The sequence below is a fragment of the Dromiciops gliroides genome, chromosome 3 (genome assembly GCF_019393635.1).
Source record: "Dromiciops gliroides isolate mDroGli1 chromosome 3, mDroGli1.pri, whole genome shotgun sequence".
Lineage (NCBI taxonomy): Eukaryota > Metazoa > Chordata > Mammalia > Microbiotheria > Microbiotheriidae > Dromiciops > Dromiciops gliroides.
Window position 1 is genome coordinate 279,247,083 of NC_057863.1, and position 26,004 is coordinate 279,273,086.

General features: G+C 40.5%; 1 protein-coding gene across 8 annotated transcripts in view; it reads left to right on the plus strand.

The window, feature by feature from the left end:
* BCOR (BCL6 corepressor) overlaps positions 1 to 25,293 on the plus strand; it is a 165,491-nt gene extending 140,198 nt beyond the window's left edge. For 5 of the 8 annotated variants that reach the window (XM_043994359.1, XM_043994360.1, XM_043994358.1 and 2 more), the window contains 9 exons: positions 4,899 to 5,177; positions 5,686 to 6,042; positions 6,901 to 7,229; positions 7,659 to 7,919; positions 15,622 to 15,788; positions 21,337 to 21,482; positions 22,585 to 22,662; positions 22,891 to 23,044; positions 24,134 to 25,293. In XM_043994359.1, the coding sequence (XP_043850294.1) occupies positions 4,899 to 5,177; positions 5,686 to 6,042; positions 6,901 to 7,229; positions 7,659 to 7,919; positions 15,622 to 15,788; positions 21,337 to 21,482; positions 22,585 to 22,662; positions 22,891 to 23,044; positions 24,134 to 24,428 (2,066 nt within the window). In that variant the 3' untranslated portion in view covers positions 24,429 to 25,293. The remainder of the gene's footprint in view (positions 1 to 4,898; positions 5,178 to 5,685; positions 6,043 to 6,900; positions 7,230 to 7,658; positions 7,920 to 15,621; positions 15,789 to 21,336; positions 21,483 to 22,584; positions 22,663 to 22,890; positions 23,045 to 24,133) is intronic. The other 3 variants (XM_043994363.1, XM_043994364.1, XM_043994365.1) reach the window with 2 other exon arrangements.
* Positions 25,294 to 26,004: the final 711 nt, after the last annotated feature.

Genomic DNA, 26,004 nt, shown 5'->3' on the forward strand with positions numbered 1-26,004 from the left:
TTTTGGGTGGCTGTCAAAGTTGAGGTATGTGGGAGTTGGATACAGAGCCTCTGATTAGCTTGCGGCTGTGCATCTTAAGGGATCTTCCTGATTATTCTTTTCGGAAGCCCCAATATCAGTGAGCGAAGATCATACCAGAAAACATCCTGTTGTTGCTCTAGTTGGGATCAAGATCTTTGTGCTGTGGAAAAACACTGCTGCAAATTGATTCCTTACATTTTTTCACAACAGCATAGGGGAGTGAAGTGGCTTGGTTAGGAAGACTAATTTGGAAAATGGCCCAAATCAAGCGAGATGCAGAAGAAGCCAGTAAATTATATGTGGGTGGGTATGATTTTGATCAATATGGAAATGAAAGTTCTAGAGTTCCTTCTGATGGTTTGGTATGTAGAATAAGAGGCACATCTACCATAACGAATCAAGAAGAAAGATGAGCTTCCTCCTGTTATCTATAAAGAAGTTGATATAGAACATCAGAATGGGATATTCCTGGCACCATGGTACAGGAGATGACATTTTAAAGGTAATAGAATTTAAAGCTGGACTAGAGATCCTCCAGTTCAGTACTGTTGTAGAATGAAAGAGGAAACTGATGCTTGGGGAAGTTAAAGTTCCTTGACCTGTTGTACGCATTTGTACTACATATCAAGGACAATATTCAGATCTGGGCTTTTGGCTAATCCAGTGCTTTATTGCTTTTTCAAGTTGAATGGGGAAAGGTAACAAGTCAGACTTAATATCTGGATCCTTTTTCTATCCCCTAGGATTGGGAGAGAGGTTGGAATAGTAGGTTGTATATGAAAGGGATCCCTTCCAGCCACGGCAACTTTCATCAGTGATTGTCTGGTAGGTTGGAGGTATTAGACAAATCTTTAATTGGTGGATTCAAAATAGGAGGGAAGAAAGTGAGTATTTCTGACCTGGAGTATTGTACACTTCTTCAAAGAGGTTGTACACCCATCACAGACTTTGGAAGTGAGATTCAAATCCTGGTAATATTGTTAACTGTTGTATAATAAGAATCAGAAGTTGCTAATCTACATTGGTCTTCTGTGGAAGGTACCATTAGTTTTGACCAGGGGTCAGGTGGTTGAGATCAAAGGTTTTCATCAGTGCACTGATGAGTGACAGTTAACTAGATTGCCAATTTCTGTGCAGGAGGGAAAAGTGCTGTGGATATTTTCAACCTTGCAATTCGTGTTTGAACTTAGGTAAGGGTTGGATGGGATCCAGACCATTATTAATGCAGGTGACATTATGAAACCTGTTGATAAAATATTAATAGGGAAATTCATGGAAAGTTGACCTCAAAAAACCCAGGTTTGACTGAGTTGGGGTGAAGATGAGGGGTCGTTATGTGACCTCATAATATCTTTTTATATTCAGATCTCTCAGATATAAAGAAGACAGTGCTGTGGCAAAGGATAGTTTGTTCATGTTGGACTTGTATGGAGGAAAGTCCCTCCACTCCAGATGGCTCATGAACTTTGCCAAATGGAAATCGATGTATTTGCTTGTATCTTTACAAAGCATATGATTATCATCAGAAATGAACGAGTCATTGTATGGGAGGGAAAGAAGAAGAGAAAAGAAGGTGGAAAGCAATACTTTCATCAATTTCTCTCATTTTATCCTGGGGCTAAAAGACACTATGATGTTATGTGGTCCTCTTAGACTAGAGTTACATCTAAGCTTTCCTTGACAGATAATTTTATTATTTTTTAAATTCACCCCAAAAATAAAGGGTATTCTGCAGAACTGCTCTAAGTTTAAAAAAAAAGCACATTTTAAACGGTTTTTAAAAAATTATTGAAAGCCTCCAACTTGATGCTTTTAAGGTATTGCTTTTTCAGTTTCCTCACACATTGACTTAACTGGCAAAAAGTTTGGCTGGTTGGATCATTCATATAAAGAAAAATAAATTATTGTAATTAAGATGGATACCATTCTCAAATTGTATAAAGGAGTTAAAAATAGAGTTGGCCCAAGTATTTGGCATCATTTTGTTATAATAATTAATGTGGCATTTGGATTTTTGGAAGTATTCAGTAGTCTTGTTGGTGGGGGTGGTGAGGCACTGTTTTTGGAACATATCAGGTAAACAGTGTTAGTTCCACTTTTCCACTTTCCAGAAAAGTCTGGATTAGAATTCACAACTGCCTCTGGTTTTCCAGTCTAGTACAAAGCCCATTGACTTATAGTACATTTTGTGGCATGTGTAAACATTTGTCTAAGTTCAGGTGTGCATGTGCTGTGTGTTTCCCCTGCTGTTACAGAGGTTTTTAAAAATTTAGACATCTCCAGCTGGATGTCCCAAACACATTGCAGACTGCACATCTCCAAAACAGAACTTCCAGGTTCTAAACCTCAGCGTTCTCCTTGACTCCTTGCTTTATATTAGCTGTTTCTCCCTCTACGCTGCTTGTATCTACCCCCTTCTCTTTATCTGCACACACGGCTACCACCTTAATTCAAGCCCTAGTTGCCTCTTACCTTTGTTAGTGCAATAGACTTCTGATTGATTTCCCAGATTCAAGTCTCTCCCTTATCTAGTCTATCCTACACACAACTGCCAAAGTAATTATCCCTAAATGCCACACTGACCACAGCACTCGCCTCCTCCTCATGACTTTACTATGAATTTCTCTGTTTAGCTTTTTACCCCTCCACAACCTAGTCTCAGCCTCTCTCCAGACTCATTGAACTCCCCTTCCTATGCTCTGTGATAGAGCCACCCTGGCTTTTGCTCTGCTCCCCTCCCATAGTGCTGTGCCTCTCATTCCTTTTCATTGGCTCTCCCAAATGCCTGGAATTCACTCCCTCTTCTTTGCCCCATAGCATCCTTTTTCACACTTCAGGATACAGTCCAAGCACTGTCTTCCACATGAAGTCTTTCTTGATCTCTCCCCTCAACTGCTGGTGACCTCCCTTCAAAACCCTCTTATATTTAGCTACTTTGTATTTTTCTCTTTATATTTATTCTGTATACTTATGTACTTGTTGGCTTCCTGTTAGAACGAAAGCTTCTTGCCAGTAAGGATTATTTTATTATTTTATTTATTGTATTTGTATCTTCAGTGCCTAACACAAATCCTGGCATATAGTGGGTACTTAATAAATGCTTATTGATAAATTGATGCTACCATTACATAGGACACCCAAACCTAGCATTTCCTTGAAATACCTACACTTGGCCTGGGGCAGTTCAGACAAGTGGCAGGAATGACTTCTTTTGGGGGGGACAGGGTGAGGGGCAATGAGGGTTAAGTGACTTGCCCAGGGTCAAACAGCTAGAAAGTGTCAAGTGTCTGAGGCCAGATTTGAACTTAGGTCCTCCTGACTCCAGGGCCAGTGCTCTATCCACTGTGCCATCTAACTGCCCCCGATGACTTCCTTTTAAATATTGGACTGTTTGATCCACAGAAGAGGACCCACCTCTTCTTTAGATACACTGTGCCAGTAAGAACACTTAGGAGTGTTATTTCTGAAGTGACCGTCTTCAGTATTTAAAAGCACATGGAGGAATGTGGGCTGAGATCAAATGCTCTGTTAAGGATGGTGTTTTGCTCCCTGTAGTGTCAGAGGTTAATGGGGTGATGAGAGTGTGCCAATATAGGGATGTTGCATTCACCTTTTTCTGGGGAAGAAAAAGGGTCTAAAGTAATATACCTACTAGCACCAGTTACTCAGGAAGCTCTTGAACATATGCAGTCTATGGTAGGTATAGACAAGACAGAATGAATGATTGGATCAGGTTCTTTTGAGTCTGGAGTGATGACACATTTTTTTTTTAAGCTCTCCTGAGCTCCTTCATCCCTGGGATTCACTTGGAAGCTGCCCTTGGTTTCTGTCTCTTATTCCTCTGTTGGCACCACCAGTCTTCCTCCTTTCTCAATCCTTCTCTGGTCTAAGAACTTTGATCAGATTGGTCTATTTCCCCACACATTTCCTTCTCTTTTCCTCTATTGCTTCTACTGCTGTTCTACTGCTTGTTTTATGACTTGGCCTTCATTGTGGGGACTCAACTGTCTTGTTTGTTTCCTGGAAAATGTTGCCCTTTTCTAAGGCTTAAGTTCTTTAGGGCATACAGGAGGGACAGCTGTTCCTCAGTTGCACCAAACCCTGAGCCAAGGGTAACTGTTGAGTTTTGCCCTGTTCACAGCCTTCTATTACTTAATCTCTCTTTGTTTCTCATCAGCTCTCCACATTGATATTGACTAGTGAAATCAATCATTGATCAGTAAACCCATTTTAAAGTGTTTGCTATGTGGTGGGCATTGGGATACAGAGACAAAATGGAACAGTCCCTGTCTCAGGAAGCTTACTCTCTCTCTACGGTATTCCTGCTCTAGGGGATAGGGAACTGTTTTTCTTCTATCTGCATTAACCTGTATATTTACTTTAAAGGCAGGGAGAAATGACAAGTTTTGCCTTAGAAAAATTCCAGGGCAGACATGGGTATTTATGATTTGAAAGAAGACATTATAAGGGGTTCATTTAAACATTCTTGATAATTCATTCCTATAATATCTCCCCACACCCCCAAAAAGGAATAAAATGGGTATAGGAGAAGAATTTTATACATTGTTATCCCATTTCAGAAAAGAATATCCAACTTTTTTTCCTTGCACCTAAACTACTATTGCAGGAGTGTCCCTTCCTTGGGGGTTTCTGTTTAGGTTTTTCTGCTTCAGAATTTGTAACATTTCTCCCCCCCCCCCCCCCCCCATTTCCAATAAAGATCTATTCATTATCAATTGGTTTTGGAGAGAGCCACCCCCATGGCTTCTGAACCCACTCTGCCTCACCTTTGGTTTTCCCCTAAGCCTCTATCTAATGGTAATTTTTTCATGTGGTCATTATTGGGGTTTTTTTGCTTTGTTGTTGGTTTTTTTCAGGTGATTTTAATAATACAGGGAATAAACTAGATCACTTTGAAGTCCCGGAGGAAAAAGATCTTCACATTGAGAAATGTTTCTTGGAGAGGCAGCCACTAAGTGAAAGGACAGCAGACCTGCCGACCCCCGACATGCCCCACAGCCCCGGCCCCCGGCTGGACAGAAAACGCAAACTCTCAGGGGAGAGCCTGCAGCCCGATGGCAGCCAACCCGAGGCAGTGGTAGAGGAGCTACAGGAGGATCCCCTGCTGAAAGCCAAGAGGAGACGGGTCTCCAAAGGTGAGCTCCACTAGCTTAGGCCAGGCTGGCCTTGGGCTTCCATGCATGGGACTGTGGCAATGTGTATGGATGTGTGGGTATGGATATGAAGCACTCACCCCTCCCAATACAGTTTGTGATAGGAAGCAATTACTCATTCATTAGAAACCTCCTGAACACTCCTATGCTCAGCCCTTTGAATTCCTGCTGCCTTCCTTGGGGAAAAGAAAACTGGCAGAACCCAGTCAGAACTGATGGTGAGGCACACATAGCCATGACCATACAGATAACCACAGTCCACGTAACCCTTTAGTGCCTACAACTGACAACTAAGCCAAACAAAAACAAACCCATAATGCCTCACACAACCCAGAGGAAAAAAAATGAACCACTCCCCAGTGTGCAGCGAGGTGCTGAAGCAGAGACAGTAATGCCCTCCTCCCTCCCCGCAAGTGACTTATAGCTCATTTTGTTTTTAGACTTTAGTTGAGGGGGCTTTTTGATTAATTTTTAGTTATTTTTCCATTAGATGACTGGCCTGAGAGGGAAATGACAAACAATTCCTCTAACCACTTAGAAGAGCCACATTGTAATGAGGTGACCAACCTGAAGGTGTGCATTGAATTAACAGGGCTCCATCCCAAAAAACAGCGTCACCTGCAGCATCTTAGGGAACTGTGGGAGCAGCAGGTGTCACCACCAGAGAGATCCCCGCCCAGCAAGTTGGGCCGGCAAAGCAGGAAAGATTTAGCTGAGGCTGTGCAGCCAGAGGTCACTGCAAAGGTTAAAGACTGCACCGAAGAAAAGCACCCCAGGAAAAGGTCAGAGGTCAAAAGCAATAGAAGCTGGTCTGAAGAGTCCCTCAGAACAAGTGACAATGTACAAGGTATGCAGAGGCCACTAGGGAACTTGAGTTGGCTTACTCTTAGTAGTGATGCATGCTGGCACCACTATCTTGAATGGATGGATCATCTACAGTTTATATCGATATCTATACCTGTCCCTATACAACCCCATTTGTAGGTACCTTACCTCCTTAGGAAGAAGTTGACTACTGAAATGGGCAGGAGAGGGAATTTTAAAAAAATGATATATCTGTATTAGAATAGAATATATTCTTCTCTACCCCCCCCCCTTTTTTTTTCTTCTCCTTTTAAAAGCCATACCGATTTGGTTTGATCATATGACTTAGGAGTGTATAAGAAAGAACCTTCATTTCTTTGGATGCCTTTTGACACTCAGTAGCTCTGTGGCAGCTTAACTTAAAGGAGTGAGGAGAACCATTGTAGGCTGATAGTCCACAGGCTGGGTAAATGCCAGAAATAAAGTTGAAGCCACACCAAGGAGCTAGCTAATAACTCCATCACTCCATCCTCAGCCGATCTCCGCCGAGCCTCGATGTTGCAGCACCTAGGCTAGCAATAGGAGTGTCTACTGCTCTTAGATCCCTGCAGCACCTAGGCACAATAGGCAGGGGGGAGGGGAAGAAGGGAGAATTTGCATTTGTGTGCTTGTCAGGCCCTTTAAAATGACTTCCCAGCTCCGGGCTTTGTGGGTTAACCTATTTGCTGTTTGAATGTGGGTAATTAAAATATTAATGCTTTGAAAACATAATTGGTATATCTTTAAAAAATGAAGCTGCTTTGGTGATAAGTGTTAACAATACGCCTTTCTTTCAGCACCCGCTCGCTCCAACGGTGTAATGCCTTCTTCCTTTCCACCCTTCCCCCCTCTCCCCATTTAGGCTTGCCTGTATTCCCGGTGTCTCCGCACATGAAGAGCCTTTCATCCACCAATGCGAACGGCAAAAGGCAGACTCAGCCAAGCTGTACGCCAGCCTCGAGGCTGGCTGCCAAACAGCAGAAAATTAAAGAAAGCCGGAAGACAGATGTGCTGTGCACAGACGAAGAGGAGGATTTCCAGCCTGCATCCCTGCTGCAGAAATACACCGACTGTGAGAAGCCATCGGGGAAGCGCCAGTGTAAAACCAAACACTTGACTCCACAGGAGAGGAGGAGGAGGTCATCTCTGACAGGGGATGATACCACAGATAGAGAAAACAACGAAGACAAGGTATCCTTATTGAAAAAAAAACCTATTTAAGGTCCTAGTCGTACACTAACTTTGCCCCCTACAGTCACCACCAGCCTACGTCATGATAGGCTGTAATAAAGCACCTGTTTTCATTGGCCCCTCCTGAAAACGTAACTTTCCTGTCCTTAAGGTACACAGAGGTCCACTTCTTCTCCCAGGAGAAAGTAAAGTTACAAATTTAGCTTGGAGAGATGTTTGCACCATCCATCCCCTATCTGCATCCCCCATTCTCTTTTCCCCATGAAGCCTAAAGACAGAGTTATTTTCTGCCCTCAATGAGGTTTATAGCCCATCAAGGAGGTGGTGGGAGTGTGGGGGGAAGAGCAGGTAAATAGACACTAGTAATTATAACCAGTAAATGATTCTTTATTCGCTCATCTATTTACTTATTTATTTATTTTTGGACAGGTCATGGTCACAAGGAGGTTCAGGAAGCGACCAGAGCCTGCTTCAGAGTGTGACTCTTTGCCATCCAAGTTGCAGGAGCAGAAGCCGTATGATCGCCTGCCACAAACTCCCTTGTTACCTTCCTCCCAGGCTGCACAGCTGCCAAGCCCCCCTCAAGAGACCACCCCGACTCGGCCCATGCCGCCTGAAGCCCGGAGGCTGATTGTCAATAAGAATGCTGGCGAAACTCTGCTGCAAAGGGCAGCTCGCCTAGGATATGAGGCAAGTCTCACAGTAGAGCATCTAAATTAAAACTCAGCTTGGGGGGGAGGGGGAGAGGGATGGTGGCCCAAGGTAGGGGGAGGAGTGGCTTAGTTTGAGGAAAACATGACAGGTGAGAAGGGATAGTTCAGATTCAGAGAATCAAGTATTAGCAAAGGTTTGTGCTGCTTTTGCCTGGGATGGTAGGGCGTTTGTGCTCCTTTTCTCTGGAGCGAATTATTCGGTGTTTTCCAACAAAATAAAGGCCTTTCCAATGTTCAGTTCATGTTCAGGCAGGTAGGATCTCTTAGCATCCTCAAGTTTCGCTGGCTTATCTGTGATATAAAATCTGACATAACCCAGGAGTTCCAGGGCTTGAAGGCTGAAGGGGAATTTTAATGAGCTCTGTTGGATTTTGATTAGTGAAGGCAGGGAAAGTTGTTTGTTTTAGTTTCTGTCCTGCAAACATGTTTACAGATGGAGAGTCATGTGGAAAGTGTTTAAGGGGCTTTGCTTTTCAGGACATGGGGCAGTTTGAGTGGTGTTAAAGCGGGGTGAAAACAAGTAGCTTGGTTCTGATGGAAAAAATCCGTCATTTTGTTATCTTCAAGCCCTCGTCATAGGACCAGAAATAGAAAGGTATGTCTAAAGAGGCAGGCGGCTAATAAAGAGGAGAAGAATGGGCTCATCTTATTTGTTGGTGACATTTTGTCTCTGCGTCCAGGCACTGTGGGCCACTCTCTGGTCCTCTGTGGATATGCAGCATGGTAACTTTGACCATCCTTCCTACTCCAGCCTCAGTTCACACCAAACCCAAAATAGTGTGGTTTGAGAGCCTCTGCCAAATGTTCCAGTTGCCAGGCTGCCTTTGCCTCTCGATCTTATAATCCCCCTTCCCTCTCTGTCGTCGGCTTGAATGGTGATGGAACAGTCCGCAGAGCAAAGGCATTTGTAATGTTGGCCGGCATCAGCCCTGTAGGAAGTGAAATGCTGAAGTGAAATGCGGTGTGGCCACAGTTAGGTTTAGGAGTCAAGCCCTCGAATGACTAGGCTGCAAGGATGTACATGCCCTTTGAAGACTGAGACCCTGACGGAAATTTCTATACTTTGCAGAAATGCACTTTTCACTTCTTGACCAACTCTTTGCATGGTTTGTCCTGGTTACTTTCACTTTCTTTAGTGAGAATACTTGACGGGGAACCTCTAAATCACTTGAGTTCATTTCTCAGGACTGATTGTGCATAAAAAAATTGTAACTTGAGTGTGCTGTAGTGGAAAGACCTAGGTAGCTAGAGACTTAGGTTCTGGGCAGTTTCTGCCACTACATTTAGCTGTGTGACATTGGGGAAAACACTTTAACCATTCTGTGCCTTATCCATAAAAATGGTGGCTTGGACTAAACCAATATTTCCCTAGTTGTTTTTCATGTAATATGAATAGGGGTTCTTTGAGAAATTTTTGATGCTCTCCCTCTTACATAGAATTAAGTATGATTGCTTAAAGTTAGAGTTTGGTGTTGGAAACTTTGTATAATTGATTCTATTTCGCTTCAGTTTCTCTAAAAACCTTCTCCACTATTCCAGAAATCTTCTATAACTTCTCCCCCTTCCCCAAAGTAGCCTTATATGTTTTATCAATATATTTTAAGTCCTGGACTATTCCATGACTAAATTAGTTTAAGAAATACTGGACCATAATAATCTCAAAGGTGTCTTCCAGCTGGAAAATTCTAAGATTCCCATGAAGTGTTCTGGTATCTCAGTAGGCAGCTTTAGGACTTTGTCAGTTTAGGATTTTTTTCCCCCTGATAAGCAACTTGATCCATGCTGTCTTGGGGTTTGGGTGGGGTCAGAGATGATCTTCATATCATAGTCTTGCTCATCCATTAGTTTTTTTGTTTTTTGTTTTGTTTGTTTTGTGGGGCAATTGGGGTTAAGTGACTTGCCCAGGGTCACACAGCTAGTAAGTATTAGGTGTCTGAGGCCGGATTTGAACTCGGGTACTCCTGAATCCAGGGCCAATGCTCTATTCACTGTGCCACCTAGCTGCCCCATATCCATTAGTTTTGTCCAGTTAGTGCTATTGGTTAGAATACAGAAGTACTGAGTCAAGGTTATCCCTATGATATAGAAGGTTCCTGGCTACTGCCTTTTTGAGGTACTACTGACCAGCTGTGTGGCAAATGTGTGTCATTAGCTGGTATTGGGTGAGAGATTGAATGATAACTCGTCGTATCACCAATGGTGGAGAAAGAAACACTCAGACTCAACCAGCATTGTTGCCCTCCAGATACAGGTAGACTATTATTATGAATAATCAGACCTAGAGTCTCTCATCTTTTTTGTTTTTTGGGTGGGGCAATGAGGGTTAAGTGACTTGCTCAGGGTCACACAGCTAGGAAGTGTCAAGTGTCTGAGGCCGGATTTGAACTCGGGTCCTCCTGACTCCAGGGCTGGTGCTTTATCCACTGTGCTACCTAACTGCCCCTAGAGTCTTTCATCTTGAAGGGATCTATGAATCTAACAGTTGGCCTAGTCCTCTCCCCCTCTAACACAGACATTTTTGCAAATGAAGTAACTGAGACCAAGAGAGATGATATGACTGGGCCAAAGTTACTTAGCTAGTCGATACTGGCCTTTCCTTCAATAAATAGTAGTAAAATTATACAAAAGTTTGGTAATCTCCCTCATCTAAAGTTGTTATCTTTAGATTGACTGCCTGGTGTTTTTGGTTGAAGTTTGTCTTCTTGTTCAGGGCCCGCTCTGATGAGCTAGACTAGTGTTCAGCACATGGGAGAGAGTGAAGAAAAGAGGGAGAAAGAAACAGAAGGAGGGAAGGACAGAAAAAGAAGGAGGAAAAAAGATGGCAGAGAGAAAGGTCACACCTCACAGGAGGTTCTCATCTGTAAAGTCATGGGATTCTTTTTTCAACTCCGGCATCCAATGATTCTGATTCATTAGAGAATGTCATCTTCACACAGCCACCTTGACTTCATTAAGGGTAGAAGAAAACTCCCCTGAAGGACAAAGTGATCCTCCCATGGGAATCTGCACCAAAAGTACAGATCCAGGACTTGGAAGTTACTGGGGACTTTGAGTTGGAGAAAAAAACCTTTTTATGTGTTTCATCCAATGATTGCCACTTGGATAGTTATAATTTCATTCTCCACATCACTTGCATTCTTACCTTGAATGAATATACTACATGTAAATTATGCATGTCACTGCTTATTACTTTTGATGCAATAGCTTAGGCTCTTTTAAAAAAGTAACTGGAAGATTAAATCTTTCAGCATTTAATCAAACTTTGTGAAATATCTTTCAGCACCATGTGAAATCCTATCCCAATCCTGGGGATGATAATGGGAACAGGAGGACTCAGAAGGCTTTCAACTAGTTGAGCTTTAGTTGAAGGGCAATTTACTTAACCCTCTTGTTGAGGATGCAGTTTAAATGGATAGCTATGGCAGGATATCCAGGTAGTTAGTTTTTGCCATTATGGTTCATTGCTTAGTTGGGGGTACCACATTCAATAAATGGGTTATTGTCTAATTTTGTGTGTGTAAACTGGTTCCTAAATTCTCTCTCTGTCTTCAGACATTGCTTTGAATAGACCACCTAAATGCCTGTGTCAGTTGCCACAGAAGCTATGAAATCTTTTCCTCAGTTTATAAAAGCTTACATTTCTGTGTCTAAAATGCTCCTGTCACCACATGCTTGTATATTTAGTGGTAATGGTTAAATTTTTTATGAATTAAATCATGTTTTTAAAAAAGTTAATGAGGCATTTAATTAATTAACAATGTTGAGTCTTTATGGTTACATTTTGTGGTTAATGGCATTCCACTTACAGCTGCTTACCACTGAATTGTCCCCCCACCCCCCACCCCAAAAAAAAATCCTCACCGAATTTTCGAGTGTGTGTATGCTGTCCTTAAAAAACACTGGAAAAATTCTAGGTAGGCAGAATTGACAAATAGAGCTTGTGTTTTGATCTAGGGGGTCATAGGGTAACTTACGGTTTCAGGACCGGAAGAGACTTTTTAGAGGTCATAATGAGCCCTTTAAGGTGGAGATGCATGAAGACACTTTCCAAAGGTCATGCGTAAGAAGGGGCAGAGTTGGGTTTGAATCCAGATCATCTCAGCACTTTTCTTGTTTTTAACCTGCTGCTTAAAAATGGTCAATGGAAATTGTCTTCCTGGGTTGGTCAGCCCAGGTAGGGCTGCATTACTTTGTATACTTTATTCATCCTAATGTGTTGCTAAATTTAACAGACAGTGGAATTTATCACATTCCCCTGAAATAGCATGTTTTGGCCTGGGCATCAGAAAACCTGTGGTATGAGCCTAGCTCCAACACTCAGTAGTTGGCGACATCATCCCTGAAACCTTAGTTTCCTCATCTATAAAAAGAAGAGGGAAATAAGCATTTATTATATAGCACCTTCTATGTGCCAGGGACTGTGCTAAGTACTTTTTACAAATATTATCAAATGAAGATAATACCTTCCTACCTCATATGCCTACCTCATTAATATCTGAAGATTTCACAGCTTTTTTTTTTCATTACCTAAAGTGATTTCATTGATTGGGTATATTCTTTCCACCAGGGTAGATTTCTCTCCCATCCCACCCTCCCCCTTATGGATTCATGGGGCCCTGTGGCCATTAAAGTTCATTACTTCTTGGCCAAACCTTGGCAGATGGCTCCTGCCCAGTTAAGTAAGACCAGTCCTTGGGTGAAAGTTTGTCCCTGGTCCATTCTACCATTTTATCTATTAAAAAAAAATTTTTTTTTTGCTGGGGGGAGATGATTCTATTTATTTATTTGTTTGCTTATTTATTTATCTATTCATTCATTTGGGATTTTCCTGCCTTACATGTAAAGAGAAATTGTAACATCAGTTTTTAAAACTTTGTGTTCCAAATTCTCATCCTTCCTCCCTATCCCCCCCTTAAGAACTCAAGTAATTCAATATAGGTTATACACGTGCAATCATGCAAAACATAGCAGACAAAAAACTTTAGAAAAAGGAACTAACAACAACAACAAAATATACTTCCATCTATATTCAGGTACCATCAGTTCTTTGTAGATGGATTGCATTTTTCATAAGTCCTTTAGAGTTGTCTTGGATCATTGTATTGTTGAAAATAACTAAGTCACTTGCAGCAGATCATCTTACAGTATTGCTGTTATTTTGTCATTTTACTATTTTAATACCTTTTTAGCTTAAATTGAGGCCTATCCAGTGTTTGTCCAAACTTAGATTCCTCTGTATGCCCCAGGGAAGCATTGGAGAGGAGAGCTTGAGTAAAGTTTGTAAGACCTGTTCAAAATATCATGTGAAGCATCATACAAACCTAAAAAGCTATTGGTGGAAAGAAAAACCATAAGTAAAAAAGTTGAATAGTTGCTGATTTAGTTTGTTTAACTTTATCTTCAAAACAAAGAGAATTAAGTTAATATGCTGCGGGTAAATTGGGAGTTGGGTGGGGACACAGACAGAAAACTGAGTTCCTAAGCCTCAAAAGCCGGCTCTCACTTCAGGCCATCCTAGACATTAATTACATGCAGCTACTCCAGGTAGAAGTGGAGATTCCAGGTAAAGGCCATAGTTGCTAAACTAATTTGAGTCCTTGAGATTTATTAATAGGAACAATTAAGCTCTTGGTTGGTGAGACACCAGACTTGTGGGATCTGGTTAAATTGATCTGTGCACCAGCAGTAAGTGGCTCCTGCACTTGATCCCAATGTCATGTGACCAAGTTCCTTTCCTTGGCTGGGGCATGCCACTCATTAGCTTGTTGCAATCCACTTTAGTCTGGTTCATGAGGGCCTGCTAAAAGAACAGCTTCATGCTGTATCCTGGATACCGGTTCTCAGGTCAGGTATACTAAGAGCACAGATTATTGTGGGCTTTCCGGCAGATCTCAGACTGAATGAATGAATGTGTTTGTGCCCCATACTTTCCTGTTTGCCTGTTCTTGTTTGAGCAGAGAGATACACCCCTCAAGATCACTGTGTGAATCAGTAGACAAGATGAGCAGATTAATAGGAATGCCAATTAAGCTTCCCAAGGTGGGCCGTGTGACTCATGGTTCTGGAGCCTTTTGGATTGTCTAATTCTTTTCCACCCCCATCTTCGAGGTGATCATTTCATTGATCAGTCACAAACTGGTCTAAGATTTTTCATTATTTTCTTCATTGATGCGATGGAGCCATTGTAATAAGATGGAAAAGATGAGAGTTTAGCTAATTTCTTTTCAGTGGGTGTTAGGGGAAAGCCTGTCCACCCTGACCCCAGCAGTCTGGCTGTCATCAGAACTATGATAAATCCACATTGTTCTCCCCAGCCTTCAGTGAACTCTGAAAACTGACAGTTCTCTGCTGGGTGTGACTTGTAGGAAAATCTTGTAATATGTTTTCTGATGGCAAACATTGTTCTATGTGTTTGAAAACTTTCTTAATCAAGGTAATAAAACATTGAATAAATTACTGCTCTGCTTACAGGGAACATTTCATATTAATATTTTAACACTCTAAGGAAGTAAGATTAATAACAGTGATTCTAAGGCAAACTATTTACTCAGAACAAATTCTGGAAAGGTGGGGGTGGGGGAGAATCAGCTTGTTTCATGTAGTTCCTGAAATGTGTAGGTCATGTTATTGGATAGTTAGTGTATCACACAATTCTAGGACCAGTGTTAAAAAAAAAAAAAAAACTGAATGACTCATGTTGAAAAACTATTCTACTCCTTTATTCATGATATAATGCTTTGTGACCTTTAACCTTTCAGCACATTTCCTCAAACTGTACTTATAAACCAGACCAGGATTCTCTCTGACCCAGTTGTTTCTGTCTCTCTTTTTTAAAATGTCCCTTCTTATTTCTCTTTATTGATTTATTGATTTTTAAATAAAGTATTTTATTTTTTTCCCCGTTACATGTAAAGATAGTTTTCAACTTTTGTTTATACGAGCTTTCCAATTTCAGATTTTTCTCCCTCCCTCCCCCCTCCCCTAGACAGCAGCTAATCTGATTTAGGTTTATATATATACATACACATACACACACACATAATAACATTAAACATATTTCTGCATTAGTCATGTTATAAGAGAAAGATCAGAGCAATGAGGAAAAACCTCAAAATAGAAAAACAACAGCACCAAAAACAAAAGAAATAGTATGGTCCAATCAGCATCTATACTCCACAGTTCTTTTTTTTTTCCCCTGGATTTGGAGATCCTCTTCTGTACCATTGCATTGGTGAGAAGAATATAGTCCATAACAGTAGGTCAACACCCAATGTTGATGATACTGTGTACAATGTTCTTCTGGTTCTGCTCGTAATTTCTCCTGATAGCACCTTTCAGGGCTTTTTTGCACGTACCTCTGAAATCAGGAAGCTACTTAACAATTATTAAGTCTACCTCTCAAATGTCTTGACATCTTTGAGCAGCCTATTATGATAGCTCTGTCGACCACAAATTTATCAAAACCTTTAACTTGGATCTGTTTGGAGATGCTGAGGTCCATAAACTTACGTACTCTTCTTTCTTTAGTGTGCACATAGCATATTGTTGCAATTCCTTGTATCAGCTGTACTCTGGACCACAGGCCTCCAGCCTGATATTATTGATAGCACATCTGTAATAAGACTGCTTTCCTTTTATAGGCCTTCCTAGCCACCAATAGCTCTGTTTTCTCTTCCCAGGAAGTGGTCTTGTACTGTTTGGAAAACAAAGTTTGTGATGTCAACCACCGGGATAACGCGGGCTACTGTGCCCTGCACGAGGCCTGTGCCAGGGGGTGGCTGAGCATCGTTCGGCACCTCCTCGAGTATGGAGCAGATGTCAACTGCAGCGCTCAGGACGGAACCAGGTCAGTGGTGTTTCAGGCTGTGCAATCCTGGCGGGGGCCCGAGGTGTCAGATGCAGGAGGAGGGATATGTGTTAGGTAAAAGGGGAGGTAAAGGGATTTGTTTCTCTAAAAGTTACGGTTACTTCTTTAGGTTCCTGGAGTGAAGAGCTGATTGACACAGGAAACTTAGGATATTTCTGAGCTTGTTCTATCTCTGGAAAGAGAATTAGTAACATCATATTGAATCACTAAACCCATTAAAACTAAAACCATTATGGAAAATTCAGATTCTTTCAGAGATGCTTATTAAGTTGGCTTCCAGAATATTCAGATTATTGGTTTCTTTTCAGTGTTTGACTTCAATGTTCTTCCTTCCTTCCTTCCTTCTTTCTTCCCTTCCTCCCTTCTTTCCTCCTTCCTTCCATCCGTCCTATAAACCTGATGATCAAGGACCATCAAAAAGTTCTTCAATGACATTCCCACTCTGATCTCTGTCTGTGTATAAAGTCTGTACCTCTTATTGGATTGGACTTCGTTTTTAAATGGGCCATTTTTCTGATATTTTCTTCTTTTTGGCCAACTGAGATGTAGTGTGGTCTTGACATCTGCCTTTGATGTGTTGTGGTATTGTTGTTTACAAAGTTTAATTGTTTGCAATGAAGTACCTTGTTTGATTTGCTAAAACTTAGGTTACCTTCCATCCTTTTCCTTTACTTCTTTGACTCGGTGAACTTTTTTCATCTTCAGTAATGCCATGGTTAAGCTCATCCAGGAGTACTTTCGATTGTGTCCTCTTTAAATTTTAATCATTTTTTTGGAGAGCCTTGCTTCAGATAGCATGGATGAAGTTAGGAAAACCTGAGTTCTTATCCACCTGTGATAACATCCTATGCCACCTTAAGCAAGGTACTTGACCTTTTTGTGCCTCAGGTAACTCGCTAGAATTTGGGGGGCTGAACCATTCCAATTCTTTTTTTCCTTTTCCTTTTTTTTGGTGGGGCAGTGAGGGTTAAGTGACTTGCCCAGGGTCACACAGCTAGTAAGTCTCAAGTGTCTGAGGCCAAGTTTGAACTCGGGTCCTCCTGAATCCAGGGCTGGTGCTTTATCTACTGTACCACCTAGCTGTCCCCTCCAATTCTTTTAAATTCTGTTATTTTCAGTTACTTGGTGTTGTTAGGGCTGTCCATTCCACAACTACTTTGTAGATATACCTACTAATGCTAGTAAATGTTGTGGGTAATGCAAAGAGCTGGTGATGGCTTAGTCTTCTTTCTCAAGCTTAATTGTCTTGAGTAGATAGATTTGTTTAAACTTAATTTAAAACTGCTGTTTCATCTTGAGCTTAATAACATACCTGGGAAGAGTATGCTTTCCTTTTTTTTAACTGTGTGTTTTAAATTAAATTACTTAGAAAATTTGTGTTTGTAATGTATTCGACAAACTCAACAAATAGAGTAGAGGCACCTCAGAGGAGAAGGGGGCACAGTGGATGTGGCTGTTTGGTAGTTTTTAGAATGCTGTGAAAGTAGCTTGGTTATTAAAACATTAAAAATACAAATAAATAGGGGGCAAACACAGGAAGATGTAAAGTATTCCCGGGTCTGTTCAAAGTCTGTCAGCAGAGTAGGATTGACAGCTAACAGTATGCCTTTAACAGATACCCCAAACCAGAACTTTTTGATGTCAACAGCTCTCTAGGCATGTGATAGAACCCTGTTGAAATGATCTAAATTGGAGTTTAATGCAGGGAGCATCTGTAAGTTTCAATGTAAACATTTCACATTATCTTCCTAAAATTGATAAAAGGGGAAAGCTTCTTGCATAGTACATTCAGGTAATTCACAGTTGAATGGTGGGCCAAGAAGATGTATTAGCACATACACCAGCAATGTTGTTACAATACAACTCCTCAGTGCTCAGCTGGAAAACATAACCAATATAGTGAGCCCCTACAGAAACAAGATTTTTGTTGTTATTATTATTTTAGGAAGCAGATAAATTGGAATCATTCTTATTGCAGTATCCAAGAGATTTCTTCTTTCGGGCCCCCCCCCCCCCCCCTGCAAAGTTTCATGTTTCTCAGGGCTTTAGTGAGTATTTGAATCTTGTCTGATTATGAGAATGAGGAGCATTGCTTGTCCCTCAAGAAAGAGCTTACTGACTTGCCTTGGCTTGCTTGTCAGAGGCATGAGAGCACATCTTGGGAAGTCATTTGGTTTAACTTCCTGACAGTGGGTAGGTGCCTATGCCAGACACACAGGAATCAGTCTGTTTTTGTAAAGCCTCATCCTCACATAGTAGTTCCTCCCCACTTCTTTGCAGAGATGGGTCAAGAAAGCTGCAGCAGGCCTTTTGGTCTCTATTGGTTAGTTTTAATTAATTTTATTTGTTCCTTCCCCTTTTCTTCTTCTCTCCTTCTCCCCCCCCCAGGACTGGCTTTGAGGCAATAACAGTAGTAAATGTAGGTTTTGTAAAAACAAAATATTAGTAAAAAAAAAAAAGGTACTGTTTTTTGTTTTCTTTTTTTAAAGATATGGAAGGGGCGGCTATGTGGCGCAGTGGATAAAGCACTGGCCCTGGGGTAAGGAGGACCCGAGTTCAAATCCAGCCTCAGACACTTGACACTTACTAGCTGTGTGACTCTGGGCAAGTCACTTAACCCTCATTGCCCCACAAAAACAAACAAACCCAAAAAACCCACCAAAGTTACAAAAAGGGATATGGTAGAATTTTCAAGAAAAACAACCCCCCCAAGTCACCTGTAAGGTACCTTTCACCTCCAAATTTCTTGTCTCCTACACCACCTTAGGTTTGCATTAGTCAGTATGAATCTTAACATGTCCCTGTTTTATAGGAAACTGTACTTTAGAGAAGGCAGGTGAGTTGTCCAGGGTCATAGAACCAGCCTCAAAGCTAAGGCTTCCAGTACAGGTTTGGTGGTCTCTCCACAGCAGCATTCACAGTGCCCTCAGCATTGATTATTTTAGAGGGGGAAATATCTTTTTGTTGGTTCCTCTTTTGCCTTATTTGCTTTTTTGTCTGAGCAGGGAGACAAAGAGGGAAGGGAGGCTGTGTCTTGACCCCTTACTTCCTCAAAGACTTCAGAGCTCTACTTATAGATTTAGCTCCTGAAGTGTATTTACTTTTTGTCACTAAATGTCCCTTACTGTTTAGGCCTTACCTAACGTTTCGTGGTTTTCCTGGCCCTTTCTCATCTCTAGGTCAGTGTCCCCCATATCTCATAACCTGGCAATGATTCACAGTACCCTTCCTCCCCTCACTCTTTTGCCTAGGAGTAGATAGTATGGTCTGTGTGGAGCTAGATGCGTTTCTTTCTTTATTCTTTTTCTTTTTCTTTTTTTTGAGGGGCAATGAGAGTCAAGTGACTTGCCCAGGGAGGGTCACACAGCTAGTAAGTGTCAAGTGTCTGAGACTGGATTTGAACTCAGGTCCCCCTGAATCCAAGGTCGATGCTTTATCCACTGCGCCACCTAGCTACCCTCCAAGGATGGGTTTTTTCAAAGGCTATGTTAGTGTGACACAAGTTCTGACAGGTCTTTCTTATGGGTACTCTTAGCACTATGCCTAGATGGGATACATGAGAAAGAGGGAAGGAATGAGCATTACTGTGCTAAGCACTTTACAAAAATTTCATTTGATCCTCATAACAACCTTGTGAATTAGCAGAATTATTATTATCTTCTGTTGGTCTAGATGAGAAAAGAGGAGGCTAATGATATGTTAAATATTAGGTCCACGGTCATACTGCTAGTTGGGACTCCAAGACAGAATTGGAACCCAGTTCTAGCACCCTTGTTTGTTTTGTTTTGTTTTGGTTTGGTTTTTTGCAGGGCAATGGGGGTTAATTGACTTGCCCAGGGTCACACAGCTAGTAATTGTCAAGTGTCTGAGGTCGGATTTGAACTCAGGTACTCCTGAATCCAAGGCCAGCGCTTTAACCACTGCACCATCTAGCTGCCCCCTAGCACCTTTGTCTATTGAATTTCTATTGAATTAGGAATTCTCAGAAAAGGGTCAAATATTATGACATAGGCCAGAGCCTAAAGTCACCAAGGACCTTTAGAGATCATTTCCTTTTTTAATCTTTCTAGAAATAATATCATAGATTTGCTTTAAAGATAAGTTTTAGCTCAAAAGACAGTGGATTTATGTGTGATGTTATGTATATGTATATGTGTATATATACACATGAATATACTAGTGTACGTGGAGAAAAGATTCAAGAATCTTGAGCTAGCTTTATCTCATTTGTTAATTTTCACATCCTGAGTACCATTCTTCATCATAGCAACCTACAGTGGTCCCTGTTCTCATCATTCAAGTAGATTAGCAAAATTTCCCATATTGTACCTAAGTCTTGTTGCTAGGGGTTACTGGAGGGGGATGCATACTAATGCCTCCTCAATTTCTTCCAGTTCCTGTACATCTTATGAACATAAAGACACAGGTCAGTTTTAAAACCGTGCCTCAGGCTAAGTCTTTCAGAATATTGTGACTTTTGCCCAGCTCCAGCCAATGGGTGTGTGTGTGTGTGGCAGTGAGGGTTAAGTGACTTGCCCAGGGTCACACAGCTAGTAAGTGTCAAGTGTCTACGGCTGGATTTGCACTCAGGTCCTCTTGAATCCAGGGCCAGTGCTTAATCCACCACGCCACCTAGCTGCCCCCCAATTTGCTTTTAGAGCCTAAAAATGTAGTGGGAACAACACTGGACTTGAAGTTGGTTGACCTGGCTTCTAACCCTTGCTCGGCCATTTTTAGTTTCCTTGTCTAGAAAATGACTGGATTGGACTAAATTATTTTCAAGGTTTCTTTCCTTTTTACAGTCAGTCATTCTGTGTATATAGAGACTTGTTTACATATATTTTTGAAAATTAATGAATTGATTGTGCCTTAGGAACGTGAAAAAAATTTTCTTTGCAAATCATTGAATAATTTTAAATACAATGTAGTGGTGATTTAAAGCTCAGCATTTTCTGGTGACCATTTTTGTCCTCGTCCTTACATTGTGGACTAACTACAAAATCTCTGTGTTCTCTACAAGGTGCAGATTGAAAATCTGCTTTAGCACATTTGTTTCCTGACCAGGATCTTGCTTAATGGTCAAGAAGAAGAATGTATTTCAAAGGGAACCCTATGAAAATTCTTTGTGTGTCAGCTTCCCCTCCCCTTCTTTCCACTCCTATCTCCTGCTGCCTTTTTTTCAGAATTTTCTTGTTTCTGGTCCAGCCAAAGGAGCCTCCTTGCTGTTCCTCACACATTCCATTCTATCTTCTGTCAGACCCCTGTGTTGCAAAGAGACTTCCTCCTCACCTCCACCTCTTAGAATCCTGAGCTTCCTTCAATGCTCAGGTCAAGAAACACATTCATGTGAAACCTTTCCTTATCCTTCTGCACCCCTCAGTCCCACCCCCCACAGCTGCTAGTGTCCATTACCATGAATATGCTTAAGTTTTGTATTTGCTTGTCAGTGAGCTCCCATAAAGTGGAAGATTGAATCCAAAAAAGAGGAATACTCAGTACACTGAACACCAAATGCTGTCTTTCCTAGGCCTATCCATGATGCAGTAGAAAATGATCATTTGGAAATAGTTCGACTCCTTCTTTCTTACGGTGCTGATCCAACCCTTGCCACGTACTCAGGTAGAACCATCGTGAAAATGACCCACAGTGAACTAATGGAGCTGTTTCTAACAGGTTAGTAATTCTGTGAAGTTTAGCAAGGATCATTCCTCAAATCTTTTTATGTAAAGTCTACCAGATAGTGATTATTTGAGAACACAACTTCTGAATGGAGGACAATTGGGAAAGGAGAAAAGTCTTCAGAACTTTTAACTTTAATCTTTAAGAATATAAAGTTCTATTTATTTGGGAATTCCAGTATAATACAGTGTAATGTAGCATATTTATGAGGGTTTTTTGGAGCCTTATTTATGAATTTCTTGACAAATAACTCAATGCAGGAATATTTTCTGTGTTTTTCTTAAGATACTGAAAAGAATTTTTTTTTGTATGGTTGATATAGCATAGTAGCTGGGACCAAATGTTTGCTAACTGATTTGTATCTGGTTTGTAAAAAGTTTTGAGTTTTTAGTTTTGCACAGAAAAGAATAGTGTATAGAGTGGTTGCTTTTTAGAACATTTTTGCATTGGGAATTTAACATTCTTTGATGTGTTGTAAACAAGTATCTCCAGAGGGAAGGCTCCTCAATTGTTGTCTTGGTGCCCTAATGATACCCTAATGCATGCTTTAAACGATCCTTAAAGTTGGGACCTAAAATTAATTTTAAAACTCTGTGGTGGGTGGGTGGGTAGCCAAATTCATTATTGGTCCAAGTAATTTAACTAACAGAACTAAGCTCAAGGTTGGTGAATATGAGATTTTCATGCTTACAAGAAAAAGAGAAAATGGGATTGTTCGACCACTTACTGTGTTTCTGGGAAAATATGTAGAATTGCATGTTGTAAAATGCCAATTCTTTCTTGCAGTTCAAGCCAAGTTATAAGACTGTTTGTCTTTAAGACGTTGGGGGGAGGGGTACTGAGCAAATGATTGGTATATCTTTTGGTGGGATAAAGGTGAACAGAAAAGGATGTATGTGGGTGCAAGAGATGCTCAAGTTCAGGCTATGTATATATTCTATGTACAAGGATAGTCTGAAAGTCTGTGTTGTGGATTTAGACAGGAAGTGACGAGCCAAGCTGGTTTGACTTTGCATGATAGACAGTCCTACTAAATCTGCCAACATTTTGTTCTCATCAGCATGGTTTTTGTTTTATTTTTTCTTTTTCTCTCTAGAGTATTTAACTGACTTGCAAGGTCGAAGTGGGGACGACCCTGGTGTCTGTTGGGATTTCTATGGCAGCTCTGTGTGTGGTGAGTAAATGTTATTATTTTATTTTGGTCTGATCTAAGTGTTGCTAATCCAAAACCCCCTCCCTGTCCCCTTCTCCCCCCCCCCCCCCCCCCCCCTTTTACTCTTCCCAAGCAGTGTTGGGAAAGGCTCTGATTTGATTTGCTGTGACTTACTGGGCTACATCTAAAACTTTACTGTTGCTTATAGATGATCTCTTTTCCCTACTCTCTCCCCCTTCTTAACAAAAGATCCAAGTGATGAGTCTGGGTTTGACGTACTAGCCAATGCCCCTGGCCCAGAAGATGATGATGATGAAGATGTCTTCAGCGATGTGTTTGAGTTTGAATTTTCAGAGGGACCTCTCTTGCCATGTTATAATATCCAAGTATCTCTCTCTCAGGGGTGAGTATTGACATTACTTGATTGAAAAGTGCTTGTGGTGGCAGGAGTTAGACAGAGATCTTTAAAAACAGGTGGGGTAGGTGAGTTGAGTATTAAGTACTGATATGTGTCTCTTCCTGCAGTAGATATTCTCCAGAAATGTTGCACATCAATTTACTAAGGGGACTTATTACTTAATGAAATGCCTTTGGAAAGAAAACAATCATTTCCATAGTTTACCTGCTTTATGAATCCAGACTTCCTTTGTACAGTGAGTGAAGGGGAGGGAGATCAGGAGAGTAGTATGCCCTTCTGGGGGAGGATGTTCTCAGACATTAATATATAGTTCTCTAAGGGTGGTTAATATGGGAACTTTTCCTCAGAGTTGACAGTACAGGTATACTAGGATTATCCTCATTCTAGAAGTGAGGAAATTGAGACTCAGGGAGATTTTTTTGTGTCTGGAAAATGTTATTATAAACTTGTTCATCTCTATAATTAGCTCAATTCGTCCGTTAAAACTTCCCTTTGACTCCCATGGAGTTAGTGTGTCTTCGTGAAGGATTCCCAGCAGAGGCATTTAGGAGAATTCTCTGATACAAAGAGCATTGGACTTGGAAACAAAAATCCCGAGTTTGATTTCTTGGCTGCATCATGGATTGTATGACTTTGGTTAAGCCAATTTACTTCTCTGACAACTCAGTTTCCTCATTTCAACTTGAAAGTAACATATATTAAAGTTGATCAAACAAGATGACTTCTGTGAATACAGAAATCATACAAACACATATGGTCTAGGTGGTATTGTTAGTCATCCTTATTTTGTATGAAAGTTAGGATGCTGCTTGGCTAATTCTTTACCGTTTTGCCAGCTTGAGGAGTGTTTGGACAGTTCCCTGAGCTTGGGGCCAGGGATCATCGAGCTAGTGTGAGGTAGACCAACAAATGTCAGAGAGCCAAGTCTTATGATAAGCTCTGAAAGTGAGTGACTTTTCCCAACTCTAGTTTGAGTTGGCTACCTTGACATATTAAATAATTGCCTGTTATTTAAAACCACTTTTAATTTTGCCAATAACTTCAAGCGCTTGTCTTCCTTTTCCTTTTCCTCAGGCCCCGAAACTGGTTACTTCTCTCAGACGTGGTCAAGAAACTGAAGATGTCGTCTCGAATATTCCGGTGCAATTTTCCAAATGTGGAAATTGTCACCATTGCAGAGGCAGAGTTTTACAAACAGACATCTCTGAGTCAGTTGTTTTCGTGCCCCAAGGACCTTGAAGTCTTCAATCCTGAAAGCAAGGAATTATTAGACTTAGTAGAATTTACAACTGAACTTCAGAATCTGCTTGGGTCCTCTATAGAATGGCTACATCCAGATGAAGACCTTCTCCCAGAGGTCCATTGGTGAAACCAACAGGTCGCTTAATGTACAGTACATATATTGTTAATCCTTTTGCTTTATGTATATGTGTTATATTACAATTGTTTCTGTAAAGAAAGGACACTATCACATATGAAAATATCTTTCCTTTATATAAGAAATGAATTCCAGTTGGAAGGACTTTGAAAGAATTTTTTTTTAAAGTAACTTTAATCAGTTTTTATGAAAATTGTTATATAATGTTTCTTTACTTTTAAATGCACACATGCTTTGGAATAAGTTTTGTTTTTACTTGGAACACTTTTTTTTTTTAAGGAAAAATATTCACACATTGACTTTGTTTCATACAAAGCACTGATGACACAGACCATAATTTTTATAAGTGACATGATCGAAGTCATGTGGCCTGTTTGGGAGAATGAATTTGATAAAAAAGGCACTTCATGATATTATTTTTTATGTTTTGTTTACAGAATTGCCTGCTTTGGCCAGGTAAATGCTATTGGATATAATCCAGTAGTTTGTAATATAAATTAAAACCATATCCATACACAGCAACTAATTGTATGAACTTTTATATCCTAATTTAAAAGCTGTGAAATTAGTTTTCACGCATCAAACCGGATTGTTTATATATGTTTAAACATTTTATGCTCTTATTTAAAGAAGACTTTGAGCTATTTTTTCTGTACCTTGTAAAATATTGGGGAAAAAACTAACATAATATGTTGAGGTTGCTTGGAGATGTACATAAACTAAAATTTTCTGAATTGTGTGTTTATGTTTGAAATCTGTGTTTTAACTTTGTAAGTAAATTCTTCTGCCTTTGTATTTATATTTTACAAAATTTTTCTTAAAAGGCAATAAAACTTGAGAAAATGAAAACCTTGAAGTAACTTGTATCTGGTGTGTTTCTAAAATGAACTATAAATTTCACTGTTACTATTAGTGGGCTGGTTGCAGGGAGGGAAAGGTAGATACCAGTGAAGGTAAAAAGGATGGGCATTAAGCATAAGAAGTTTACAGGCAGTCTCTTTAGATGTCCAAATCTGGCAGGCATCTTCAGATCGTTATTGGTATGCCCTAAGGAACTGAACTCAGAACAAACTGTAATAATAACAATAACCAGCATTTTTAGATATTGCTTTAAGGTTTACATAGCACTCTATAAATATTTTCTTCATTTTGTTCTCACTATGATCCCGGGAGGAAGATGCTGTTATTATTCCCATTTTACAGGTAAGGAAACCGAGATAACAGGTAAAGTGATTTGCCTACTACAGAGCTAGTACAGTGATTGCATTTGTCAACTTTTATTTTCGTTTCTGATGCCAAAAATAATAAGCAAAGTCACCTTCAAATCCCAGAGACATTTATTAAGGCCAGGAAATAGAAATGTAAGGGTTGATAATCTGTGTGGAGTTGAGAAGCTATCAGTACTATGATGGCCTCAATAGAACTAGAATTCAGCCCATGTGGCTATGAAAAGACAAGGCATTTGAAAGATGGGTGCACTTCTAGATTTTATTTTCATTCTCAACATCAAATAAAATGAGTATTTTCATGTACATATACAGTAGAACCAAATGTGAGGATTCTTTGT